This window comes from Rhinolophus sinicus, chromosome 8 (assembly GCF_057876585.1).
Source record: "Rhinolophus sinicus isolate RSI-liver-muscle chromosome 8, RSI-T2T, whole genome shotgun sequence".
NCBI classification, from domain to species: Eukaryota; Metazoa; Chordata; class Mammalia; order Chiroptera; family Rhinolophidae; genus Rhinolophus; species Rhinolophus sinicus.
The window spans coordinates 38,998,134-39,016,945 of NC_142508.1; the positions used below are offsets into that span (position 1 = coordinate 38,998,134).

At 49.4% G+C, this 18,812-nt stretch overlaps 1 protein-coding gene across 2 annotated transcripts; it reads right to left on the minus strand.

Moving 5' to 3' along the window:
* Positions 1-6,401: 6,401 nt before the first annotated feature.
* Positions 6,402-11,059, minus strand: SELENOW (selenoprotein W). 2 transcript variants are annotated; one of them, XM_019752670.3, is made up of 6 exons: positions 10,910-11,059; positions 9,500-9,524; positions 9,340-9,393; positions 9,081-9,155; positions 8,876-8,974; positions 6,402-6,844 (listed from the first exon to the last, which is right to left on the minus strand). In XM_019752670.3, the coding sequence occupies exons 1-5, from the start codon at positions 10,954-10,956 to the stop codon at positions 8,894-8,896; spliced, it is 282 nt and encodes a 93-aa protein (XP_019608229.2). In that variant the 5' UTR covers positions 10,957-11,059; the 3' UTR covers positions 6,402-6,844; positions 8,876-8,893. The 2 variants fall into 2 exon arrangements, with proteins under 2 accessions (XP_019608229.2, XP_019608228.2); XM_019752669.3 differs by having other exon boundaries at positions 6,402-6,784; positions 10,910-11,056.
* Between the last annotated feature and the right edge of the window lie 7,753 nt (positions 11,060-18,812).

An 18,812-nucleotide genomic window follows, 5' to 3' on the forward strand; every position in this document is an offset into this window, starting at 1 on the left:
AGATTTCTAGGGACGCAGACAATTGTCAGTATATATCATATCCCTCAAAGTAACCCAAATTTTTTGGCAAAAAGGCTGACTCAAGGTCTGAGGCAAGAAATACCAACACGAGCCTGGAACATCTTGTCACACTGAAAACACGAGACTCTCAGAGATTACTGGGGTTATGTCTGAGGTCTCAGGGGCCAACGTGAAGAAACCAAAGGGAGAACATTTTGAGCTTCGAAAGAGGAATGTCTGCAACAGATTGCAAAATGTCAAATACGTAAAAACAGTAGGTTCACAATGGCCCTCAAAAAAGGAAGAAAAAAGAACTAGAGAGAATCGTTGAGGCTCTAATTCAATATTCCAACATTGCTAAATTAAGAAGGATCATGTATTTCTCCTGTCTTTCCTGTGGAAATTGTAATTCAGTGTAAACAAACAGCTAAAGGGAGAAGGTTCTTTTTTGTAGAAGAGTTACAACCAATAAATAAAGAAGGAATATAGAATTTAAATTTTTCTTTTTGCATCTCCTGTGAAATAAGGGTAAGTCTAGTCCAGTGCAGCCCACTAGAACTTTCTGGAAGGATGGAAATACTGTGTTTCCCCCAAAATAAGACCTAGCCAGACAATCAGCTCTAATGCATCTTTTGGAGCAAAAATTAATATAAAACCCAGTCTTATTTTACTATAATATAAGACCGGTTCTATAATATAATATAATATAATACAATATAATATAATATAATACTGGGTCTTATATTAATTTTTGCTTCAAAAGACACATTAGAACTCATTGTCCAGCTAGGTCTTATTTTCAGGGAAACATGGTATCCTGTATCTGGGCTGTCCAATATGGTAGCCACTGGCCACTGGTGGCCACTGGGCACTTAAAATGTGCCCATTGTGATTAAAGAACTGAATTTTTAATTTTATATCATTTTAATTAATTTAAATAGCCACATGTAGCTGGTGGCTACCATATTGAACAGTGCAGGTGGACGGTCACCGTCAGGCCTGTGGGGTTCTCAGCCCTGGACGCACAATGGAATAACGTGGAGGGGAAAGGCTAAAAACATACATGATCACAGGTATTTATAGCAGCTTTAGTCACAGTTGCCAAAACTTGGAAACAACCAAGATGTCCTTCAGTAGGTGACGGATAAATACACGGGTACATCCAGACAATGGAATATTCTTCAAGGCTAAAAAGAAATGAACTACCAAGCCATGAAAGACATGGAAGAACCTTAAATGCATATTGCTAAGTGAAAGCAGTCAATCTGAAAAGACTAAATAATGCATGATTCCAACTATGTGACATTCTCATAAAAGCAAAACTATGGCGACAGTAGAGATCAATGATTGCTGGGGGCTGCGGGGAGGAAGTGAATAGGCAGAGCACAGAGGATTTTTATGGCAGTGAAACTACACTGTATGACCTACAGTGGTGAATACATCATTATGTACTTGTCCAAACCCAAAGAATGTAAAGCACCAAGAGTGAGCCCTGTTGGGGCAGAGCCCCAGAAAGTAGTTTACAGGCTCTCGGCCTCACGTGGAATGGTGCTGGCTTGGGTAGTGGATGGCCGTCAGCTGTAGCCAGTTAGCCCATTAGCCGCTAATATAACTGCTGCGGCTACGGAGGAGAGTGGAGGAGAGTGGAGGAGAGTGGAGGAGAGTGGAGGAGAGTGGAGGAGAGTGGAGGAGAGTGGAGGAGAGTGGAGGAGAGTGGAGGAGAGTGGAGGAGAGTCGTCGGTGGGCTGCAGACAAAACGGACAGCAGGTCGCACATCCAGTGAACCCAGCCTCCAGTGAGACCGTAGTGGTATGACTCCCCTACCTATGGCTCTGTGGGTGTTCCTTTTTGGCCTCACCATGTCCTGCGTTCTTGTATGGGGAGCGGGAGCAGAGACCCCGCAGGCCTCCCAGCACGACAAGCCCTAATGTAAATTATAGACTTTGCGTGATAATGAGGTGTCCGTGTAACTTCATGGATTGTAAGCAATGCACCCCTCTTGTGGGGGTGCTGGTCATGGGGGAGGCTGTGCATGTGTGGGGGTAGGTGGCAGATGAGAACTCTGTATTTTCTGCTCAATTTTGCTGTGAACCTAAAACCGCTGTAAAAAAAAAAAAGATCTATTTAAAAAAAATAGGGACACGGACCCTATGACTGCTGGTTCTGAATTAATTAGTCTGGGTGTGGCCTGAGCATTGAGTGTTTTTATTTTATTTTATTTTATTTATTTACTTATTTATAACTTATTTGTTTGTTTGTTTAGTTTATTTTTCACTCCCAACCGAACCCCGACGCCCAGCAGGACGTGCCTGGCGGCCATTGGCGGGGCCAGCGGGAGACCTGCTATTTCAGGCCAACCAAGACTCAGAGGCGCTGCCGTACTGTTCTGCCTGGGCGGGATTCTGACTCAGAGGCTTTCAGTCATAATCCCACAGATGGTAGCTTCTCCCCATTAGCTCCTCAGCCAAGCACAGAGTGTTTTTAAATCTTTCTCCAGGTGATTGTAATGTGCAGTCAAGGTTAAGAATCATTGCATTTAGGTGGAGGGCTGATAGGGAGAGCTTTATAACCAGGGAGAGTTAACAACCTTCTAAGACAGTTATTACTAAATAATAGAATAAAATAAGAAGGAAACTGAGGACAGGTATAGACTGAAAAGACACTTGAGGAACATACGGACCAAATGCAATGCGTCAATCTTGTCTGGGATCATACTCACATAAACCAAATTGTAACAGGACATCTTTGTGACAAGGGGGGAATTCAAAACAGGACTAAGGATTATGTTATTCAGGAATCAATACCAATTCTGTTAGATGTGACAATGGCCTTGTAGTTATGTAGAAAAATAAAAATTAACCCAAAAGAATGGAAAAGAAACTTGTACATGAATGTTCATAGCAGCCCTAGTTACAATCACCAAATTGTGAAAACAACCCAGATGACCATGAACTCATGAATGGATAAAGAAAGGTGGGACATCCATACAATGGAATATTATTCCATCATAAAAAGGAATGAAGTTCTGATACATGCTATGACATTGACAAGCCTTGAAAACATCCTGCCAAGTGAAAGGAGCCAGGCACAAAGTCCACATATTTATGATTCCATGTCTATGAAATCTCCAGGATAGGCAAACCTATAAAGACAGAAAGTAAATTAATGGTTACCAGGGGCAGTGGGGAGTGGGAAATGGGGAGGGACAGCTTAATGGATTAAAGGTTTCTTTTCGGAGTGTTGAAATGTTCTAGAGCTATCAAGTCATATTCGCATAACACTGGGAATGTACTAAATGTCACTGGATCAATCATACACTTTAAGGTATTTCAAATGGTGAGTTTTATGTTATGTGTAGTTTACTTTTATAAAAAATATGGCAGGAGGACAGGCACAAAAGGAGAGTATACTAGCAAGGTGCTTTCTTCCTTCCTGCTTTGAACACAGATGCAATGCCTGGAGCTGCAATGGCCATTTTGGACCATGAGGCAAAAACCCAACAACCTAAAGAAAGGTAAGAGAGTGAAAAAAAAATAGAAAAATTCTGAAACTTTGATTACACTGTTGAGCTGACTACCGACCTCAAGATTCTTAACAATAGATGTCCTTGAAGTTTAGAATATTTTTTTAAGGTGGGAGGAGCTGCTTGTCATGAGGCGCTGCCAAGTGGAGTCACTGAGAGGTTGGGTGTGGGGACAGAGCCCCAGAAAGTGGTTTACAGGCTCTTGGCCTCACATGGAGGGGTGCTGGCTTGGGTAGTAGATGGCCGTCAGCTGTGGCTGATTGGCCATCAGCTGTAGCCAGTTGGCCAATTGGCCGCTAGTATAACTGCTGCGGCTACCGAGGAGAGCCAAGGAGAGCTGAGGAGAGCCGAGCAGAGCGGAGGAGAGCAGAGGAGAGTCATCTGTTGGTTGGCAGAGAAACGGACAGCAGGTCGCACATCCAGTGAACCCAGTCTCCAGTGAGACCATAGTGGTATGACTCCCCTACCTATGGCTCCGTGGGTGTTCCTTTTTGGCCTCACCATATCCTGCGTTCTTGTGTGGGGAGCGGAAGCAGAGACCCCGCAGGCCGCCGCGCAGGACAAATGGCTCAGCGAGCAGGGTCTCCCGCACGACATTGGGCTAAGGAGTGAGGAGGACTCAAGTCTTTTCAACCTGCATGGAGAGAAGTGAGGAAATGCAGGGAGGCATAAAAAGCAGTTTTCTGAGTTAAGAAGGAACGATGTTGCAATGCTAGGGAGACACTGAGGGCAAAATCTCCCATTTTGCACATGACTCTGTCCATGCCCAATCCCAGACTGGCATTGCCTTTATCCTCCATCCTCAAACCCTTGCTTTCTCTCTCTACACAAAATCTTCACCCAGAGGTGAGATCACTTGTCTGAAGTCCCACAACCAGCAAGGAGTGAAAGAAGTTGAAAAGAGATGTATTTTTCTTTCTTCCTTATTTCTTTGAAAAGTGTCATGTCACCAAGCTACAGATGGTGACTCACTTGACTATATTAAAAAAAAAGTCTCAGTGACCAGAAGTGGTTCCATGGGGATGTCCTGGGATCCCATATTGCTTTCTCGTGATCCGAGGTGATCTGGAAAGATGAAGTTCTCAAATTTGGCCACATGGTGTCACTGTTGAAAAAGAAGTCACTGTGTCCCCTGGTTCAAGGCAGGCAGTGAGGTTCTTGCTGAATTCTCTTTGCTTGAAAGTGAATTATCTTGATTAAGTCAAAACAGGATCATGGCACTTTCTCTTTCTCTTCCATGCATAAGGCAAAAATTAAAATAAAAGGACGGTGGTAGATATTTCTAGGGCTCTCCTTCCATTCCTGAACACAGGATTTTATACGAATGAAATTTTGTTCACGTTTTAATGATCTGAATGGACTTTTGCAGGTTAGGCAGATGCATATAAAATATAAATGGGCCTCAGTGAAAGGACTTCTGAAACATCTATTTCTAACTTTGAAATGCCTTTATATATTAATAGCCACCAGGACCTGCTCTTTGTAAAATGGATTATCAGGGAAGTTTTCCGAACTCACTTGATCCACCCACACCTTCACGGCCCCACAGCATCCAGAATCAGCTGTGGTAGTGAAATGTCAAAATGCAATTCTAAAAAAGTAAACTGGCTGAGGTTTGTTTGTACAGAAGCAGGACAAAAATGGCCCGGATCCCATCGCTCTTAGTCGTGCCCACGTGAAATACTAAGGTGTGGACCTCTGAGACTTCTAGTCTGAAATGTCGCTGGGATAGCTGGTGTTGCATTAGCTGATTTCACCGCAGAGATGGTGTCCGAGCACTCCGTCCTCGGCGTGGGTGGCCCTAGCAGCTGACCCACAACAGTGACATGATGTGATGGCTGATGACTAGGTCCTCCCTAAACTTCATCAGGATGACATTTCTTGATCTTGCTAGAAGGGGCTAATCAAACCCAACCAACCCCTAATTTAGCTGTCAAAGGCTAAAGCTCTTCCAGGATCCAAGACCCCTTGACCTGGGGTTCAGCCATGTGACTTGCTTAAACAGCAGATGGCAGGCTCACAGTAATGTGCACAAAGGCTTGAAGAGCCACTATTGGTTTTATCACAGTAAGAACACATCCAACAAGCCTCGTGGTCCCAGGTGGCCTCGTGCAGACAGCGCGTGCTCATTGACTCGGATGCTGCCTGGCTTGTCCAGTCTCTAGCCCTGGAGATTCTCAAGATGCCACTTCTGCCTTGTTGGTGGTGGAATCACCAGCCCCGCTGCAGGCAAAGAGATGCCCCCACTCTCCATGGGAACAGTGTCGCTATGGGATGAATTGAGTCCCCTCCAAATTTATATTGAAACACGAACCACCAAAACTCAGGATGTGACTGGAGATAGGAGTTTTCAAGGGGTAATCCAATCAAAACGAGGCCATCAAAGTGGGCCCTAATCCAATCTGACTGGTGTCCCATCAGAGGAAGAAATTTGGACAAACACTTGTCACCAGGGTGCATATGCAGAGACCAAGTGAGGTGACCATGTATAAGCCAAGCAGAGGCCTCAAGAAACCAAACCGGCCGACACCTTGATCTCGGACTTCCAGGCTCCAGAACTGTGTGAAAGTAAATGTCTGTTGTGGCAGCCACTTGATCTATGGTGTTTTGTTTTGGCAGCCGGGGCAGACTAATACAAGTGTCAGAGACTTTGCGGTCACAGCAAAATGTACTTGAACAAATGATCTTGGAGTCTAGGTCTCATTTAAATTCATGTCACCACTGTGTGTTTCCAAATGCATAACCTCAGAGCTGCTATAAAGTGCTTATTAATTAGCAAGGCACCTGGCACGAGAGCTCAATACCTGGCGACTGCTTTCCTGGAGCTGGGGGGAGGGGCGGTTTCCAGGGGTAAAATGGACACGCAGACACAGGCACACTTTGTTAAACGCATTCAATATTTATTGAATTGTGAACTGTTGCAAACATGGCTGAAAACTGAGACACACTCATCCGGATCCCTCTCTTGGTTCCCCCTTGAAAAGGAAGCCTGGAGCAGGATCACCCCAAAGCTCAGAGGGGAGACAGGGAGACATGGGGGAGTAGAGGGTGATGGTGAAAGGTAGGGAGAGGAAAGAGCAGGTCCAGTGTGCACAGCTGGATTACGGGGAGACACACACACACAGGCAAAGACCAGAGTTGTTGATCTCTGCCCCGCCGACGGCTGCAAAAACATCAGGGAAAGACCCGGCCTCCATGAGACATTTTAGTCCATCCCGTCATGAAGCATCTGCCGAGAGGGGCTGGGCCAAGGTCACTGGACTGCAGAGAAAAGAGGTGGGGAACGGGGTCAGCTTGCATGCAGAGAGGCCGGGATGGGGCCTGTGATAAAGGGAAGAGCAGTAAAGAAGTGGGAGAAATGCAATCCCAGGGAGAAACTGAGGCACAAAGAAAGTGGGATGCCCATGAGGGAATAAGTCTAACCCAACAAGGCAAGCAAGGTGGATCAAGATTGAATTCTCGGGGCGGCCGGATGGCTCAGTTGGTTAGAGCGCGAGCTCTGAACCATAGGGTTGCTGGTTCGATTCCCACATGGGCCAGTGAACTGCGCCCTCCACAACTAGATTGAAGGCAGTGAGCTGCCGCTGAGCTTCTAGAGGGGCGGCCAGATGGCTCAGTTGGTTAGAGCACGAGCTCTCAACAACAAGGTTCCCGGTTCGATTTCCACATGGGATGGTGGGCTGCGCCCCAATTAGAAAAAAAAAAAAAAAAAAAGATTGAATTCTCACTCGAGTCTGTCGTGAGAAACTGATGAGGAAAATGAGGCCCCTACTGTGGAAGCACTGATGGGTGGCCCCCAGCAGTCTTACAGAAAGCCTGATGCACATGCCCCCCGGGGAAGGTCAGTTTCCAGAGAAGCCATTACAATTGAAACTGGTTTCTTAGACACCCCCGGTCGGCCCACTCCAGCTCAGAGCTCTTCACTTAGAGCTCGTTACCAACTAATTAGGTAGGACTCACCTCACCCAAAGAAGGGTCTGCCTTTGCCCCTAGCTAATTGGGAATAACCTCGAAGCCCTTAGAATATCCTGCCTGGAAAGAATGTCTTGGTTTACCTGGGGTCTGGGGACACAGCCGCTCATCTATGCTAACAATGTGATAGATGGTGGGGCCTGGCCGAGGTAGCAGCTCCTGACCTCCAAAGGGGCTGGAGACTAAGGTCAGCCACACCGGCAGTCAGCCACGCCTATGGGACTGACCCCCAATAAAAACCCTGGACACCAAGGCTCCGTGGCCTTTCCCTGTTGGCAATACTCTGTGCGTGTTGTTGCATACCACTGCTGGGAGGATTAAGTGCGATCCACGTGACTTCACTGGGAGACACAACCGGAAGCTAATGCCTGGTCTCTCTGCCCCGTGCACCTCTTCCCTTCACTCTAATAAACCATAACCATGGGTATAAGAGCTGTGCCAAGTTCTATAAGTCCTAGCGAGTCACCGAACCCGAGGGTGGTCTTGGGGACCTCTGAAATTGCACTCACAAAACATGCAAAATAGAATCACTCTTCTCTCTCCCTTCTCTTACGTCAATCCCATTTGCGCTTCTGTTGGGTGAAATCATCCACTAATGGAACTCTAGAATCCAAGTAAACCTCGCGCTAATTTAAGCAAATGCCTCTGAGTTACTGACAGTTTGGCAGAGGCAAATGGTGTGTTTATGCAAGTGATGGGTTCCATTTGAGTCATTAATAACTCAAGTCCCACAGGGGTGGGACCTCCACCCCCACCCTCCTTACAGCAACACTGTCCACAATTTATTCAGCTCCTACTGCTTTGGAATTACATGATTCTTGATTTGTCCTTTAGTTTGGGGAGACTCACTTCATTTCAGACCCACACGAGGCAAGACATTTGTATTTTTGCATTGCATTAACTGAAATTTGCATGTCCAAATTCACACTGAACGTGACCTTGTTCTGTTCTAGCAAAGCACTCTAAGAAATGGAACTCGAGTTTAAAGCATTTGAGAACCAGTTTTCTGGTGCAAAGCATGCTGTGAGCTGGTATCGGGGTGCACAGTATATAGGGATAAGATATTTATTTCCAGAACCCTGTGCAGCGGGAGCTGGCACTCAAGTTTGGAGGGTGGTATACAGTGCTTCTAGGCTCTTGAGGGTCAGGAGCCAGAACTTGGTGCCCAGTTCTAGAACAGGTTGGGTTTGGGGCTCATCTGGAACATATTGGCTTGAAATCAGGCTCAGAAGGTGCTAAAAAGCAGTTCTACAATCCTGAGACTAATATGGAAATTGCTACTTGTTCTGGAATGAATTGGGTTGGAAATGAGTACTTAGGTTCAGAGTACATTACGAACTAGGAATCAATTCTAGGGTTTAGGAGCTGGGCCCTCCTCACCTCTGCCTTCAGGGCACATTAGTCCTGAGCCAAGGCGGCTTTGATGGCAGCCACCAGCTTCAGAAACTTGCTTTCTGTGTCCACGTAGCCATCGCCTCTCTGGGGATGAGACAAACAGGGAAGGAGTGAGCTGGGACCAAAATACCTGCTCCAACCCTACCCCCTGCTAGCCCAAAACCAAGGTGAGATGGATAGACAGACATACCTTCTTGGAGTGAACCAACTTCCCTGCTACCATCACTTCAAAGAACCCAGTAACCTGGGGAGTCCCCTCGCCACACTAGAGAGAGGAAGACACATTGAAGGGGCTGAGATGCTTTCATGGAGACACTCACCCTTCCCCAGGGAACAGAGAATGTGGGTAGAGGGCGGGGCTGACCCACACCACCCCCACTGCCATCCATGGATAAACAATGTGACGCATGTGATTCCCACCCTCCGTGTCCCCAGTCCCCAAGACTCACAATGTCCAGGCGTCCGGGGAACTCATCTTCTAACTTCTTCTTGAGCTGAAGATACTGAAAAGGAGGGTGGGAGGGCACAACAGGGGTCAAGAAAGGCCAAGCCAGCTAGCCCTCCTCCCCCATCTTCCAGGAACACCTCTTGGCTGGCGGCTATGCTTACCTTGGGCTTGTAGCCTCAAGCGCCACTGGTGGGAGAAGAGTCCAAGAAGGTAGGGCCAGGGAGAGAGGGGGAGGGTGGGCATGCAGGGAGAGGCAGGCACCCGGCAGAGATGGAGGGAAGCAGGAGGGAGCCAGTAAGAAATTAAGGACAGTGATGATAAAACCAAGGAGCAGACAGACACCCTCAAGAGAGAGAAAAGACACACGCCCAGTGACATGGGGAGGCAGGGACAGAGGAAGGAGGACAGCCACACAAGGAAAAACAACACAGAACAAGAGACAAGGGACAGAGGTGGGGTGCAGAGAAAGGGGGCGACAAGGAGACAGGTATGAGAGAAGTGGGTTAGCAAGAGAACTGCAGAAACAGCACCCATCCCTCCCCCTGGCCCACCCCGCACCCACGCACCCACCCACAGCCGTGGGGGAATCTGATTCCCAAGGCCCTCCCAGTCCTGAGGAAATCAAACACCTCTCCAGCTCCCATTACAGACTAATTTGGGACTGGAATCTGGTGCACAGGTCTCTGGGGTCCACAAAATGTCACTCGACCCTCTGCTTTAGCAAGGGGACATTTCTAACACTGAGACAGATCTGGGCCTTTCAAAAAAACCCCATTGCCCTGGTGGGCTGGGCGTTTCACATATATGACAGTCAGCGGGCCCAGACTCAAGTTACCTGTGACCTGCAGTCTGCACCTCAAGATCGAGCTAAGATCCCCTTCCCTCAAGCAATTTCTGGGAGGGAAAATTCACTGAACGTGTATTTACATGCCAACACAGCACTAGGTGCCAGGAAATAAAACAGTCAACAAGAAAAAGTCCCCTGCCTTCCTGGGGCTTTTTCACTAGCAGGGACATTAGATCAAACGTGGGAAACACGGACACACAGCACTCCATCCCCGATAACTATTAGGATCACACTCTACCCTTCTACAGATGGTGAAACTGAGGCCAGAAAAGGAATACGTTTAGTAGCAAGGGGCAACCACTGTATTCATTCCTTTCCAAATCTTCCCCGGAATATTCTCGAACTTTCTCGACTCTCGGTCCCCACCCCGCGACTGTTCATGATACTGGGGAAAGGGACACCAGGCGTTGGCGGAGGCTCCTCTCCCATTACCAATCTGACCCCACCCGCTCCCCGGGAGTTCCGAGGCTTCAAATGGCCACACCCGTGTCTCAGGCCTACCTTTTGTAACCTGAGATATCTAGAAGGTCACAAACTGGGGAGCGGGATCAATGCTCTCTATTCCTCGCCCTCTCCCACGTCCACGCCACCCACACGGGAGGCCCTGTTCTCGTGGAGGGTCCCCATGGGTCCTGCCCCCGATGCCCCCACCCCCAGCGCGCACCGCCCAGCTCCATCCGTACGGAGGACGGGTCCGGGCGGGGACTTCTGGAGTCGTGCTTACCAATAAACGACTCGCACCGCGAGAGCCATTATTCGGGATCTTCGCATCCGCGACAGCGCGGACGCAACACGACGCTGTCCGCGGACGCGAGGAGTCTGCGCCGGGGTGGAAACGCCCACATGCAAGACAGACCTCGGCGTTCGACGGCGCGAACCAATGCCGGGGGGGGGGTCGGAAGGATGAAGTGTCCACAGCAGGATACTAGGAGCCCCCTACCCCGCCAGCCTGAGTCCCCCGCCCAAGGCACCCCTACTCCCCTTGGTGGGCCAGGGAGCGTCCCGACAGAGGGAGAACTCGGGAGAAGCCCTGCGAGTCCTCTCCTGACAGATCCCCCTCCGGGTCAGAATGGTACAGCCTCGTGGGGCGGGGTTCAGGGCCAACTGATCAAGGCTGGAAACAAAATTGCTAAGGAAACTGGTCGTTTCACTGTGTGGGCTGGGAGGGGGCGGCTCTTGGGCCCTTCTCCGGGGGTGCGGGCAAGGGGGCCGGGTCGGAAAAATTAGGGGCACGCAGGGGCGGGCTCGAGGGTTCCAGTGAGCGTGCCAGGTCCCCCAGCTCCCTTATTAAGGCCTAGCAGCTGGGCCCTGCGCCGTCTCATCGCCATTTGCAGTTCCCCCTTTTAAGACTTCCAACCCTCTCAAAGCTAAGGGTTCGTGGAAAGTGCTGGCAGCTGGCATCTGAGTTAAGGGGTTAGGGCGCAGACGTTTCTCTCTGAGCCTCAGTTTCCCCGTCTGGAAGATGGGTGTGCTGGCCTTCAGGAACTGTACTGCCTACCTACCTGCAGTCCCAGCTGTGGAGATACAGAGGTAACAAAATAGACCAAGTTCTTGTCCTCCTGGGAGTGGTTTGGTGGGTGGGGCTAAGCTATAGGAAGCGACACGAAAATAGTACTGCCCTCCTGGGGTTAATGTGAGCGTCAAATAAGTTCATCCACACGGAAAGAACTAGAAGGCAAAGCGTCTGGCACATGGGGACAGCTCGATAAAGATTAGCTCTGTCCGAGGTTTTCCTGCCCCACATCTCAGGACAGGTGGCAGGCAAGGTACAAGTCCCACTCCGTCTCTGTTGCTGGCTGTGTGACCTCTGATCCTGGTGGTCTTGGGAGGATATGATGAGCCTGTGCTGTAGAACATTTAATGCAGCATCCCAGAAATAGAGACCTTCCAGGGGTTTCCAGGGCCCCCAGGACAAAACCCCAAACCTTAGCACCATCTGCCCCTACCTGGTTCCTTCTTGCCCTTTAGTGCCCCAGCCACACGAAACCACTGCAATCGCATCAGGGACTCATCCACTTTCCTGCCTCTGGGCCTTTGCACATGCTGTGTCTACGCTGTCCTGCTGTCTGATTCCTGCTTATTCTCCAGGAATCAGCTCCAACATATTCTAGGGAAATCTTTGTCTTCAGTGGAAAACTGCCTTCTCTAAATTACATCAGTATTTGTTTTCTAGGCTGTTGTCACAAAATATTTACTATAAACTGAGTGGCTTAAACCACAGAAATTTATCTCACAGTTCTAGAAAGCTGAACTCCAAGATCAAGGTGTCAGCAGGGTTGGTTCCATCTAGGAAAGAATCTGTTCCACACTTCTCTCCTAGCTTCTGGTGGTTTCCTGGCAACTTGCCACGTTCCTTGGCGTGTAGAAGCATCACCCCAATCTCTGCCTTCATCTTCACATGGCGTTCCCCCTGTGTGCATGTCTGTGTCCAAATTTCCCCGTTTCAAAAGGACACCAGCTGTGTCACATGACCAGTATGACCTCACCTTAACTCATTACCCTATTTCTAAATAAGGCCACATTCTGAGGTCCTAGGAATTAGAAATTCAACATAAGAATTTTGGGTGGGACAATTCAACCTGTAAGGTCATTCAGAGTTATCTAGTTCTATGGGATCTATTTTAAAATTCCGTAAGTTGTAGATAAGTGATAGCAGTGCAAAAATGATTCTCTACAGACACTCAAATGAATTCTGTCTGGCAGAGGGACAACCCTCTCCCACTGTCGTAGGCTGTTTGAGCTGCTATAACAAAACGCCACAGTATGGGTGGCTTATAAACAACAGAAATTGATTGGTCACAGGTCTGGAGGCTGGAAATCCAAGATCAAGGTGCCAGCCTCGTCCGGTGAGGGCTCTCTTTGTGGCTCACAGCCGGGCACCTCGCTGTGTCCTCACGTGGTGGAAGGGCTGAGGGCTCAGTCTGAGGCTCCGTTTCTGACAGCACTAATCCCATTGATGAGGGCTCCACCCTCTTGATTTAAGCACCTCCCACGGCCCCACCTCTTAATACCATCACCTTTGGGGATTAGCATTTCAACACATGAATTTGGGGAGGATGCAAACATTCAGACCATAGGATCTCCCAATGTTTTGCCTCCATTTGCATGTTCATTTCAATACTCCTGATCTATAAATGTGTCTGTCCTTTGATCTCTTTTGAACTGGTGTTAACGCCTCACAAAGATTGTCAAGTGTTTAACACGCATTCACTTTTAGATCTGTATGCGTCATGATTTTCCTTTTTGTTCCAAAAATTGTAACAATACCGTCCTCAAGGAAGGCCTCCCCAAGCCTCTCGGGCTGGGTCAGGGTCCCTTCTGGGCTCCCCCATCATTACCCCAAACCCTGGTAGTCACACACAGGTCTGTGCCCCCACAGTTGTTCCCAGCATACCCAGCAAGTGGCCGGGCTCAGGGCAGAAGCTCAAAGGATGTTTTGTTGACTAGCTTAGGGCTGAGAATTTGCCAGGCGCCTCAGAGAAGAAAGACACCCCCTTTTGCCACTGAGAACAAAGGGGTCTCTGTCGTCTAGAAGTAGGGGAGGCTGGAGGAATTAGTAATGACTTTTGGGCTGGATCTCTCTCTCTCTCTCTCTCTCTCTCTCTCTCTCTCACACACACACACAAACACACACACTCACACACACACAGACCAATGCTTACACACAAGTGCTCACCCTCTTTATATAAATATTTACTAAATATTTTCTTTGGCTACACTATTGCACATCCAGACAAAGCACAACCCAGTCAGAGACACAACAACATAACACTCACCTCTATTCTGCCACACACTGACACAACAGCACACCAGGCTCTCAATAGACAACAGCCTAGCCAGAGCCACAACATTCACACCTGCAAATGCACAACACAATGTTAGCCACCTCCATCTGGCCAACATGGTGGGACACACAATTGTACCCCAGGCAAACAATAGTACAACACACACACACACACACACACACACACACACACACACAGCTAAGGGCAGGACAGCTCACCCGGAGATGCAAGCTTACAGGGACACACAATTACAAAGCACACACTGCAGAACTCGGTCACAGGCGTTGCTACACAAAAGCACAGCTGCACGCACAGATGTGATCACTGAAGCCCATCAGCATGGCCCCCCCACCGCAGCACACAGCAATACACCTGCCCCCAAGACACACAACTGCACAATAATACAGTAACAATATAACATACCGTCGTGCCAAGCACAAGATACGCAGTGAGATTATACAACCACATTGCTATGCTTGGAGGCAGACGCTGGCACACAACGGTGCAGCTACACACACACACACCTTTGGCATTCTGCATATCTTACTTATTCCCATTTTTTGATGCCGCTAGAATGTGCACTCCGTGTTTTTCTATTTTTCCCCCCTTCCTGGTATGTGCCCAGCATCTAAAGCGGTGAGTGGCATGTGGCAGGCAGTCAGTGAATACTTGTCAGATAAATGCACCTTTAAGAAAATATTTGGTTTATTGTTGAGTCACTTATATCATCGGCTACCAGTGCGAACATCACTAATTTTCACAATAACCATCTTTAAAATAACATACCATTTATTAGAACGTTCACAAACATTCAAAACAATTGAATCTTGTAAAAGCCCTATGAGAAACGGGAAAGCAGTCATTCCTCAGCGCCAGGAGAATTCTTATCTTCTTCTCACTGCTTATCTCTTTCCAGACAAGTCCCAGGCGCTTAGAATTCAGGCAAGTTGGGGTGGGGTGAGGGGGCGTCATTTCCTTCCAGACTAGCCCTTGGCTGATAAGAAGCCGATTTGCATCCTTAAAGGGGAAAGGCATATTTCTGATTTTAAAATAGGGCATATAGGCTCTTCTTTCACTGGCGACAGATTTGTTCAAAGACCACCCAAGTTCCCATCAGGCCTCTTCCGTTTACACGGGGCAAACTGTGCTACTGACACAGGTGCATGCGTGTGTAGGTGGCAGGGATCTGGTGGGACCTATTCTGGTGAATATGGTATCTGAAGGAACTAGGGCAAGCATTTGGGTACAGGCTACACTGAGGAATAGTTACCTGCAGGAGCCTTGGAGCATTCAGTGGTGCTGGTGACAGGAGTATTTACTCAGATTTCACCTCCTCAGTGAGACCTTCCCTGACTGTCCCCTTTTGTTTTTTTATTTACTTTTTCTTACACAGTAAAGCTCACAAATCTTAGGTGTACAACTCGGTGAATTTTCATATGTATAACACCATTTAAACACCTTCCAGGTCAAAATATAGATCATTTCATCCTCCCTGTCAATTCCCCCACAAGGGGCACAACTATCCTGACCTATATCACCATACATTAGCTTGGCCTGTTCTACAACTTCGTAGACACAGAATCACAAACATGCACTCTTTCTGTCTGGATGGATGGATGGGTGGATGCGTGTGTGGATAAGTGGATGCATGGATGGAGCCCGGATGGATAAATGGGGTGGAATGATGCCTGCCGGCTCTTAGGGGTTCTGGGTAAGGCCTCAGCCTGGCACTGGAGGAAGGCACAGGGTGGTAGGGTGGGGCAGTGGGGGAATCAGGGGTGAGGCCTGACACCCCTTGCCCCCAGCAAAGTGACAAGGACCTGTAGTGCAGCTGTCTTCACACCTACTGGCCTTGCCCCCACTGTGCCCTACACATGCCCCTCACGGGCAGGGACCCCTGTCCGTTGTACCCTCCCACTGGCCCTCACCCTTCAACTCTCCCCCACCTATCAGATCCTGGACCCCCGTGCCCGTCCGCACTCCCCCTCCACCAGGCCGAGGTCCTGGTCCTGGTCCAGGCCCGACCGGAGGGGCGTTGTAATCAGTGTGGATGTATTACATCAAATCCCATCCACTGCGTCAGACCTTCAAACCCTAACCCGCAGCCCCCAGGCCCTCAGAAGCCCCTCTAGGTCGGCCTAGGGAGGCGTCTCCTCGGATCTCCCTCCACCCGGTCTAGCTTTTATCCCGCCTGCTGCAGTGTGGCCCTTTGATGGGTCCTGAGTGGCGGTGAACTGGGAGTTACGGTGGCGCAGGAAGCTCCCAGGCCGGCGGGTTCCTGGTCGCGGGCTCTTGGCGCCCCCTGGCGGCCATCGTCTCTCTCGCATATGTATTCGCTTCCCCTTGAACTTGGGAGACGCTCCATTTGACTGTCTACATCCGGAACGTTAATGTTCATGCAGGATGCCAGGCGGCGCCACGAGACCGCTCTCCACACGGTCACCAGAGGGTACCCCCCGGATACCCGGGGTAGTTATCAGCAATCCATCCCCTGACCCGATCTCCTGCCCACCTTTCCTCTCTCCTGGGGGTAATTCCAACCTTGCGGGTTGCGGGGGTGGGGTTGGGGGTTGGGGGTGGCGGGAGTGGTTCATCCGCCTCCCTGGTCTGCCCCCCCCTTCTGGGTGCTTCTGCCGTATCCCCTTTGCTGCCCCCCCCCCCCGCCTCAACCCTCCCTCTCATCTCCCTGTCTTTTGTCCACACTCAGCTCCTAGTACCCACTCCCACTGCTTCAGATGCCCCCTAACCACACGCTGCCCACCCCAGTCTCTCCCTGGCCAGTCCCCTGATCTCCAACTCCTGTGTCCAGCCACTTCCTTTACCTCACCTCATAGGCAGCTCATGTTTAATCCTGCCAAAGTCCAATCCGAATTTCTCTGCCCCAAACCCGCTCTTGCTTGAGTTGTCCCCATCTCAGTTGACCTGTTTTTAATTCATGCCTCATTCACTCACTCAGTTTCCATTCATTCTCTGTCTCCCTCTTCATCTCCCCACCAGCCAGGGAGGTGTAAGAACTTTACTTTCTGGAACTTGTGTTCCCAAAACCATCTATGCCCCATCTCAGTATCGGGAATCTCCACCCATCCAAGTTTTCTGCCCAGAAACCTCCCTGGTGCCATCTCTGATCTCCCTCCCCCCACCCCACCGCCCTCTCACACCCACACGCAGCCTCTCAGCCAGTCTGTGCATTCCAACTTCAAAACTGTCCAGAATCTGATCATTTCTCACCTCCCCTGATTGCGCCCTTGGTCCAGCACCATCATCTCCCGCCTGGACTATGGCAGCTGTTCTTGCTGGGCTCCGCACTTAGTCTCCTGCCCCCTATTGTCTGTTCCTCATCCGCGGCCAGAGGGACTCTTTCCTCACGCGGTCCCCATGACACTGCACCATCTAGCCCCAGTTTGTCATGGGCCTCACCTCCCATACTCTCTTCTTGGTTCCCTTGGCTGCAGGCGAGTGCTTCCCAACCCCAGGGACTTTGTACTGGCTATTCTCTCCACCTGGAAATGTGTTCCCTGCGATAGCCACATGGCTGCCTCCCTCACTTTATTCCAGTCTCTGCTCAAATGTCAACTACCAGGAGGGGACTCAGTAGTTTGGTTTAGTACCTGGGTGGGTGAGGGGGCGTGGGGACAAACTGAAGGACTATTGCAAAGGGAGAATGAACGTGACGTGGGTGGAATCTCAAGTCTGGGCAAGTCACTCCCCTTCTCTGGGCTTCAGGATCGTCAGCTGGTAAAAAGGGGATTACAACAGCAGTTACCTCACTGGGACCAGAACGAGGACGTGGGACAGAGACAGCGACCGCTTTCTACAAATGGAATAAATGTTAATGATTTAAATGACATTGTCATTAAAGGAAAGGGAGGAATCCATGATGTTGCCAGGTTTCTGGCCTGGCGGACTTATGTGAGTGTCGCGCCAGAGTCTGGTCAAAGGATTTTAGGTCATCAGTCAACCCCACCCCCCAAACATGTGGGGCAAGTAAAGCACAAAGGGGTGGAGGCTGCTATCTTGTTCATGAAAGGCTGGGCTCTCCAAGTGAAACAGAGAAAGTTCTGGCTGGACCCTGACTCTAGGCAAGTCTGTGTGGTCTTGGCTAAATCCCTTGTCTTCTCTGGGCCACCATCGCTTCTGCTGGCAAACACTGCCAAAATGTCAACTTTTCACAGTGGTTTAGTTTCATTCCGACCTTGGAAAGCTCTTAGATTTAAAAATGTTTTTCCTGAATGTAAAAGCAGGGTATGATAGTCGTGGGGAAGGATTGGAACTTAAATAGAAACCACTCCAGGTGTTTTGAACAGGAAGGGATTTAATATGGAGAATGGGTGCTTACAAAATCATGGGCAGTGGACTCTGGGGTGGGCCCTCAGGAATGGGACTCAGGACGAGCACAGAACCCATCCACTCAGCTGCCGCTGGCACCCCTGAGTTCAAGAATACCCAGTCCTGGCTGTGACCCTGGACCACTTCTGTCATCCACGTTCCTGGAGGGAGTCTAACTGCTGAAACCTGTTCTGTGTCCAGAATCCAGCTGCAAGGGCATCTGGGCAATGCAGTGGCTGCTCCAGCCTCTGCTGCGAGGAGGGTGGGTGGAGGTTAGCCAGGCCCACCTAGTGGCCGGGGGAGAAATGGGGAAGAGACAGAAAAGCGGATGTAAGGAAGAGGTTAACAATCCACCATCATTCACCGTCTGAGCGCGGTCCCTCTGAACTCCAGTGTAACCCTCCCAGGTACCTTCTCTGCCTATGTGTTTATACACACTTTTAAATTAGTCAGGGTTCTACTATATGTCATTTCCCCCATTGAACAGTTCCCTGAGACAGAGCGTAACTATTTCCC